The sequence below is a fragment of the Crocodylus siamensis genome, chromosome 4 (assembly GCF_052110815.1).
Source record: "Crocodylus siamensis isolate JL-2025a chromosome 4, ASM5211081v1, whole genome shotgun sequence".
Lineage (NCBI taxonomy): Eukaryota > Metazoa > Chordata > Crocodylia > Crocodylidae > Crocodylus > Crocodylus siamensis.
In genome coordinates, this window is record NC_143398.1 from 221,462,440 (window position 1) to 221,471,531 (window position 9,092).

The window sequence follows — 9,092 nt, forward strand, 5'->3', positions numbered from 1 at the left end:
GGCTAGGAAACCCTGAAAATGAACCTCTTTTTAGAAAATAACCATAAAATACAAACACAAAACAAAATTTAAATTGATTTATTAAAATAAGGTTTCCAGTTGTCTAAGTTATTATTAAGTAAATCACCTTAAAAAAAATCTACTTTGAAACTGCATCCACTGGATGCTGTTATAAGTTTTTGTAAAATTGAAGAGATGCAAGATCTGACACACTAGCGTTCTAAATACAAATGAGTCGACATGCTTAAGAAATCTCCTTCTAAGGTTTCTTTCAATGAAAGGAAAATTAGATGAACTACAGAAATCTGTAAGGCTCCAGTGCTGAGACAGGGATTTATACTTACCACATGGAACCAGTGAAGCACTTCCTTGTCAATAACAGTAGCTATGTTTGCTGATCCTATTAAGTTTTAAGGATGCAGCATCAAATCAACAGAAAGTAACAATGCATGGAGTAGACTGAAAGGTCATATTCCTCCACTTTTAAGGCTGATCTGGAAGTGAAAGACTTAAGCCACAGAAAGGGAAGAGAACAACTGCTACTAACAGCACTGACCGATGGGTAGAAAAAGGACAAAAAGAATGCTTGTGAGGAAGGGGGAAAAAAGACAAATGAAATGAAACCTTCCTCCTTATATGAATGAGGGGGGTATGAGTAAAGAGGGAGAAAAGTTCTTATAGGGAGTTACAAATTCTAAAAATAAATGTCTCATTAGCAAAAAGATTTATAGAGATTTACAAAGTAGTGTTATGCCTTGCAAATCCAGCAATCTCCAAAAACCTCATGAGCAAGTAAATAAAACAATAGCTGTAAAGTAGACTAATGATAAGAAAAACTTGTGTGTGGATACGTTATCAGTTGTTAAGAGAACTTACTCTAATCAAATCTGGCCTATTTCTCCTGTAAGGGAAACTTCTTGTCTTGATTACACTTATGAAACTCTGCACAGAAGCAAAATCTCTAGAGATTCTATACCATAATCACTCATTCCTAGGTTTTATTTTTAGCCTATAAAACTTTTCTGTAGCTTGAACCCATTATCCCTCAGACTTCATAATACTCATGTTAACCATTTGCATCTTCTGCTTCTTTCATAAAGGGTGGGCAGGGGACAAGTCAAGAGGGAGAGGGTAAATATCATGTCATTAATGTATCCCCAAAATTTAGAACAGGTCCTGGAACATTAGGTCTGTACAGGAAATGAAAGGGAACGCTCTTACCATTTTCAAGGCAGAGTAGGATTTAATTACTACTCTACCCATAATACTCCAAAATTAATATGTATAACAGTTTTGCATGGAAGAAGAGACTAGATATTCCTCCATAAATGCTTTCATCAATTAATATCTTACAAGAGGTATTAAACTAGAATATATTTATTCCAATTCCTAGCTTTTGAAACTACAGTTATAAAAGCTAGGAAATTTAATTTTAAATTTGAACTTTGCACACCAGCAATTGCGAATCATCAATACCTACCTTAAGCTAATAATGTATCTTAAAAAATACTTCTGTTTAATAATGACGATCCACAAACAGATAAAATAGGTCTGATTACTATATACACACAGCTTTTGCTAGGAGAGATACAGGCTTACAATAACAAAAACATTTAAAAAAAACAAACAAACCCTATAGTGCTGCACCACAGCACAGATCATTCAGTGAGGAATGACTAAAACACTTGGTTATCACCTTACATGAGAAAAGGTTCAACATCAAATTTTGAAAGTCAGAAGTATAAACAAACTGTAAACAAGAGCCAATATAAAACCAAACACCTTTAAAGGCTTCTGTCCACTCAGTATTAGGGGGTGAGAAACACAGAGATGATATATATATAGCTAGAAGATCATAGTTTAATGAGAAAAGATAGGCACACACGATCTCAGAGTATGATTAAAGAACTGTGGTATACAAGAAACAATCCTGAGTTATCATTTTAATAAATTATTTAATATTTTTATACATACAGTAACATTCAACCAGTTTTCCCAAACATCATTTTATCCTTCAGGAAATCCTGTTAAGTATGTATAATAGACAAAGACACAGCAAATGACTTGCTTTCATTCACAGAAGTCACTGGCTGAGCTAGTAGTAGTATGCTAGTGACAACTACCAAAACTTTTAAATCAAAATACGAAGTTTCTATGATTTGAAATCTATGCATTCTTAAAGTACCTGGTAAGATACTCTAAAAACATAAATTAAGTTTTTAATTTTATAAAAGATCAACTGACTATTTAAAAAAAAAAAAAAAAAAGTAAAATGTATACGTAAAGGAAATTTTAACCTAACTTGCCATTCATATAAACACATACACACACAAAAATCAACATTAACAGAACTAGTATTTTAAATGAAGGCAAAGTGGGAATTAATACAGTTAAATACACTTCTGAGCAGCCTCTTGTAACAGGTAACCTACTAAAAATGGTCTCTCTATAAAAACTTTTTCTGCTGCAATGTATTTATATTTCTTTTGCTTCCTTTATTACTGACCAATGAAGTAAACAGAAAGCCTGTAGAACAGTAATTCCCAGCTAGGGTGCCTTGAGATCCTTCCAAGGGTGCTGTGAGGTACCATACAATGTTACACTGTTGAGTGTACAAACATGATTCACAAGGTAAACCCAAAGATGTCAAATAGGAATTCCTACTGTTCCAAACTTTTGGACCAGTTACAGTCTTTCTATGTTCTCTGGAACAGGAGAATTATTCCCCCACATCCCCAAGTCAAAAAACAAGTTTTCACCATTTTTATTCAGAGGAAAGTGGTTAGGTAGAATACGCAGAGCAGGTGTCCACTCTGAAAGCTGTCCAATTTTCCCTGAACATAATAAAGACCTTGTAAACTTTTACAAGAGACCTGATGGCTCAAGCAAGATAAGAGCACAGATAATCAAATGGGCAGGGCATATCACAGAAACTGACAGTACTCAAGGCAGATTTTGGAAGCTGAGGAGGATATCAGATCTCAAGAAAGACCAAGGAAATGAGAAAGTGATCTGGTAAAGATGTGACAAGGTGGAAGGAAACAGCATAAGTTAAGAGGGGATGGAAGGCTGTAGTTAAGGCCATTCTAGGCCCTGGAAGCCTGTGAGACCACAGAGAAAGAGAGACAGACACATGTCCCTTTATGACTGGACCTGTACAGAAGCTTGCTTAGTACATTATTACTGAAGATTTCAAGCTTTGTGCTAGTGCTGATGTCGTCAGACCTCCATATACGAGTGATCTTCTGAAAAGCAGTGGTGGCCTTACCTACAATGAAGCTCTCATATCATAGATTTAATCACCACAGTTCTGAAAAAGCACTGCGTCTAGGTGAGTGAATTTATCAAAGCTATTTCTCTGGGAATGATGGGATCATCCAAGGTCAAAAAGACTTCCATAACTCTTGTTGTTGTTTGTTCATTACTTAGCAATCTTGGCTAGGTTATCAGTCTTTGGCTACCTTTTATTTATTGATGTATTCAAAGAAAAATATCAGCCGCAAACTCAAGATCTTCAAACTTATGATCTATCCACAGAATGAAAGTTTCTGTAGCAGAGGTCTGCTGCAGAGCAACATAAAAGCAGGGGTGTGCCTTCTCCCCCTTGTGAAAACCAGTGGCAATTACCAATCAGTCCATTAATTTTTGATTGGAGATGACAGCATAATTATCCACCTGGTAAAGTCTGGAAGAGCTAGATAATTTTACATGCATCAGCACTGTTAAGTATTTCACTGCTCACAATATACAAGAAAGTAGAAAAGTATCAGATTATGAAGATCTATGTTATCATTTCCTATCACATTAACAAGGATTTTATCAATAGATAAGGGGGTCAAAGCAAGGGATGACCGATTTCAATTTCCCTGAAGAGGGACTGAACTAACAAAAGTTTGAGGAAAATGTTCATGAGGAATAGGTGACTGTCAATGCCATTTACAAAAGCACTGTGTCAACTAGCAACCTGGTCAATACAACAGCCAATTTGACAAATTGTTTAAGGCTACTTTTGAGCCTCCTCTGCCAGTGTTTGTAGGTTTATGGTCAGAGGTGTTATACTCTCCCTCCCCCTCAACACACACACTAAGGGCAGGAGGGAGGAATGAGTACTGGGTCTGACCTTGCAACCAGATTTATGGAGGGCCCCATGATTTCCCTTAAAATCTCTTCAGATATAAGGATCTACCTGAAAGAATTTAATCATAGAATTAGTACCTTACTGTATGCATAAAGCAAGAAAGCATTAAGAATAAAAATAGAATGCTGCCAAATGCAAAAGATAAAGAAATGATCATACAGATTTTCCTTCATTTGTTTCAGTTATAGTAACTTTCAGTTTTACTTTTTCTAAATGCTTTTGTTGTCATTACAAGTATGATTTTTTTAAATATAAAAGCACTCCAACATAACAGCCTCAATTAAAGAACAAGTAGGCTGCTTTGGAAATACTACTAGTTCCAAGCACGTAATGTAGTACAAAAACCTATCAGAAACCAAGTGTTCAAAACACTGTAATGAAATTTAAAAATGGACACAAAGGCAGACTAGGGGACAAAATCTAAGTTTATTTAATTTAACTTTCTCCCTTCCTTTCAAAACACTCATGTAAGTGATCATGTAATTATGAATAATGATAAGCTACCTTAAACCAAGTAAATAAGTTTGGGTTTTTTTGCATTCTTACTCCTTTCTGCATTTTTTAATATATCCTTAACTTGGGTTTCTGTTCTGCTTAACCTCTAAGTGCCTAACCTAGTTACAAATGAATGAATGCTGAAACTTAAAATTCTGAGTTACATCTACAATAGCACCTAAACTTCCCAAAGCGATCAATTACTGTGATCCTTTATGTAGTTACAAGCACAGAAGTAAGTCAAATCCACCTCTTAATACCTTCAGTCACTAGCGAAGTTGCCTTGCCTTATTATTAAACATGAGGTTTTACCTAAAATGCAGAAACACAACAAAACTTCAAAAACATGCATTCAGATCAGACTGGGTAGTTAAGACCTACATTAAGTGTTGCTGTACACTAAAATAAATCCCCTTTATATATAACAGCAATAAGTTTGCTAATATGAAGTACATTTCCAGCACAGTATCTGAAGAATTTGAACCACAAACTGTCTCCCAGATTCTAAAACTAAACAAAATAGAGGCAAATTCTATTGTCAGTTATGATATAAATCCAGATTAAATTCAAATGCTAATTAGTTTAGATGTATGCAAATATAAGTGACAAAATTTGGCTCAACTCTAAACTGAATCTTAAAGTTATGAATGCTAGCACACCTAAATGTACTAGATATCCAGATTCCAGACCTCTAATGGGGGTCATAAACAAAAAGAAATATAGTAATGCGAACATAGTCTGTAAGTTTTATTAATAAGACTTGTGCTCCAAAGATAAGATACAGAGAAGGTAGGTTATTTTCAAAATACCTGTGAATCTAAACTGGGAACACTGTGATATTCAGGGTCAGGTTGCAGTACCCTGACACCGAAAAAATACCTGACACCACCAGTAGTCCCACAGAATTCAACAGAAATACTTGCACATCATGAAGCAGTCAATGTGACAGTATTGCAGTCTGGCACTAGAATATTTGTATGACATTACTGCAATTAGATTAACTGAGTGGTACAATTGCAAACCTCAATTCTAAGACAAGCAGATTTTATTTATTTTTTAACATGTATGGATTCTATTATTACAAGAGATTTTTTTAAAAGTGTGTGCACTACTGTGTACACATGTGCATATGCATGCATCATTCACCCTTGAGTGAAGTTATTCTTGGGCCTAAATATTTTAGATAAGTTCGATTTTAAAATTTAGAAACTCCTTCTGTTTTTTTAATATATACCTGTATTTATAAAACATACCTCCCATGTTTCATAAAAATATAATAAGATATTAATACAGAAATTAAATGGCTACTAATGCATCTTCTTTAAAAAGTAAAAAGATAGTTAGATCTTCCTGAAAGTGAAAGAGGCTCAACCTTCCCCAAGCTGGTACTAGTAATGTTCTCTCTCTGTTCTAAATACCCTCACGGATGGTAGGACAATTTCATTCTCTAACAAGATCAAAACACACTCAGAGGATCAAAACGCACTAAGCATGATACATTATATACATTGTAATACCAAGAAAAATACAATGAGGTCATAACCATACGTAACCAATGGAAGATACAAAAGATCTTTTTCAATATTAGCAGTCAAATAGGGAAGCCAATCAGAAATGCAGAACCTTCCTTTTGACAGCTACAACCTCTGAAAAGCCAATCCACATCCACAGTGGGTTGGCTACAAGGCAGCAGCAGAGGTTCATTGAAGAAATTCTTGAGGGTTCATTTACTATCAATTCTGCGTGCAAGTACAACCATAAGGGACTACTGGTGCGAGCAAGACGCCAACCGAAAGAATGCAGAAGTCAACCTTTACGGACAGCAACAGCAAGCTCACCAAAGCAGCACTGCAATCATGGACAGCAAACAGCTTTGGGGCTATACTGTCCTAACTCCCACAAGACCTTACTCTCGTGCAAAGAGACAGACTCTTGCAGACACTTCTACCTGCAGCGCTACAGCAAGGCACAGCAAACATTTCACATGCAGCACAAGCTCATGACTGGCCACACTAGACACTATAATGCAAAGGGCAGTCAGGACCCAGCTGCGGCTCTGCAGCCACAGCCAGCCGGCGTTCCACAAGCACCATGCGGCCCATTACACCTACTGCCATTCCTCAAAGAGCAAGTAGCCACTTCTCACGGCAGCAATTGGGCACTTCCAATGCGACTGCCTGCAAGACAGCAGCTGGAATCAAGTACCCTTAGGGCTAAGAGCGCAAAGCAGCACCTGCCATGACAAGTAAAGGAAATTCCTGTGGGCTGGGATGGTGGGACCTGCCGCACCCCGCACCCCAAGCTGCGGAGCCCGAGGTAATGGGCCCGGCATGATGGGCCAGATGAGGTGTCTCCAGCTGCAGCACATGCCGTGCCTCCTCTTGTCTGCCCGAGTCGGACCCCAGCCCGTGACAGCTGCAACCCCGCCGTGCCGGCCCGGGCGCAGCGAGCGCGGGGAAGGTAGCAGCAGCAGCCCCAGCGCGCTACGCTAACTGCGGCCGACGCGCACACCTCGCCATTCAGAGACGCGTCTTGCGCCTCACTCCCGCTCTACGCTACCGTAAGGGCCTCCCCCGCTCATCAAAACACTCGCGAGTCCGGACGCAAAGAAGATGGCGGAGCAGGGGCCGCTTACGGCGCCGGAGCGGGCTTGACGCTGCGCTGTTTGCGCAGGGCCCCGTCAGGAGCGCGCGGCGCTGCGGCGGGGAGCGTGCGTAGTGCGCTTGGTGAATGCCAATGGCCTATTTCCCGTGAGGGGAGGGGGGGCGGCTGATAAACAATGGTGCCCCCCCTGCGCGGCTCCCTTACCGATTCCTCCTCCTTCTCCATGCCCGTGGGCATCTGCGGCACCGCCCGGTTGATGGAGACGCAGTCGTTGAGGTCGGGCATGTCCTTGCCGCGGTAGATGGGCAGCGGTTTGGCGGCGTCTAGCGCCCGGGCGCGGAAGGAGAGTTTGCTCATTGTCTCCCCCTCACAATAACAGCCCGCGGCGGCGGGCGGGGGGCTCAGTGCGGCCGCGCCGCCGCCTGCCGGCTCCCGCGCCCGGCCCGCCGCACCATGGGGGGCCCAGCCGCCCCGGACCAGCTCCCGCAGAGCAGCCCGCCGCTTCCAGCGCGCGCCCCGCAGCCCTAGATCCGCGCCGGGCTCGCCCGCTCCGCTCCCTGCGCCATGGCCAACATGGCGGACATTAACCAAAGCGGCCAGCGATCCCGGCAGCCACCGCGAGAGCGCGGGGGGAGGGGGCGCCGGGGAGCGGCGCGGGCGGGAGGGAGAGGGGGGAGCGCTGCGCGCGCAGCCGGGCAGGGGAGACGGCGCGCGGGAGGCAGCCCCGGGGCCGCGCGCTGGAGCTGTCCGCACCCTTGCTCAGGCACACAGGTGTGTGCACAGCGCGCACAGGCACCCAGGGGTGCACAGCACGCACATGCACACAGTTGCACACATACATACACAGATGTGCACAGCACCTGTGCACACCACGCACTCACTTATAACTACGCACACAGCTGTGCACGCCCTGAATAATACCATCTTCCAAATTCATATTCAGCAGTGTTTTGAAAATAGCTTACTGTTCTCTCTCTCGCATTGGGAGGACAACTCTTATTAATAAAACTTACCAACTACGGGCTTGTTGCAGTATTTCTTTTTGTGAACACACCCACATAGCTGTGCACAGTGTTTGTGCACATGTACACACATGCACAGGTGTGCACAGCTACACACAAATATATAGATGTGCACAGCATATACACGTGTGAACACACGCACAACTGCAAAGCTGCGTGCATACACAGATGTGCACACGTGCAAGTTGGAGGCAAATGTGTGCAGCTGTGTACACCGTGCACCCACACAGGTGCATGCATAAGCACACACGTACATCAGATGTAGACTCCACTGAACAGGCCTGGGGTAGACAATCGCTGGTGCATGTGCGTACTGTAGACAGCAGGTAAGTCCTGTGCCAGAGACCACTACAGTCTGAGCCCTGGCCATGGTCACTCAGCTCAGAGGAGCTGCTCAGCCCGACTGCTCCTCACGGGCAGGGGCAGAGTTTGCCACCTGAGGCAGGAGGCAGTGGGGATGTACAACTGACTAACTGAAGCAGATGAGAGAGAGAGAGAGAGAGAGCACGAGCACAGAAGCCCTGGTGAACTCCACCTCACTTCAGAGGCCATGAAAGGACAACAGAGTGCGCAATATGAAGTGGACATGGCTTGACCCCGTCTTTTCATGGCCTCCAATGAAGTGACTTCGAGTTTAGAGAGCTGGTGCATGTAGCCGTAAGTGGCCTGTTTTCAGGGGCACCCAGAGGCTGTTTCTAGCCCAATGCAGGAAGAACCAGCAGCAAAAAAAAAGGCGGGGGAGAAAGTTGGAAAGCAAAAGGGTTACAACAGTGAGAAGTGCTACTGATATAACCCCACTTTTTGTGGTATACATTAGCTAATAGCTTTAGAAA

The 9,092-nt window shown here is 42.3% G+C and overlaps 1 protein-coding gene across 1 annotated transcript in view; it reads right to left on the minus strand.

Annotated features, from left to right (window-relative positions):
- Nucleotides 1-7,844, minus strand: part of EPC2 (enhancer of polycomb 2) — a 92,899-nt gene extending 85,055 nt beyond the window's left edge. Inside the window, exon 1 of the mRNA XM_090045801.1 lies at nucleotides 7,442-7,844. Coding sequence (XP_089901927.1) covers nucleotides 7,442-7,594 — 153 coding nt within the window. The 5' untranslated portion in view covers nucleotides 7,595-7,844. The remainder of the gene's footprint in view (nucleotides 1-7,441) is intronic.
- Nucleotides 7,845-9,092: the final 1,248 nt, after the last annotated feature.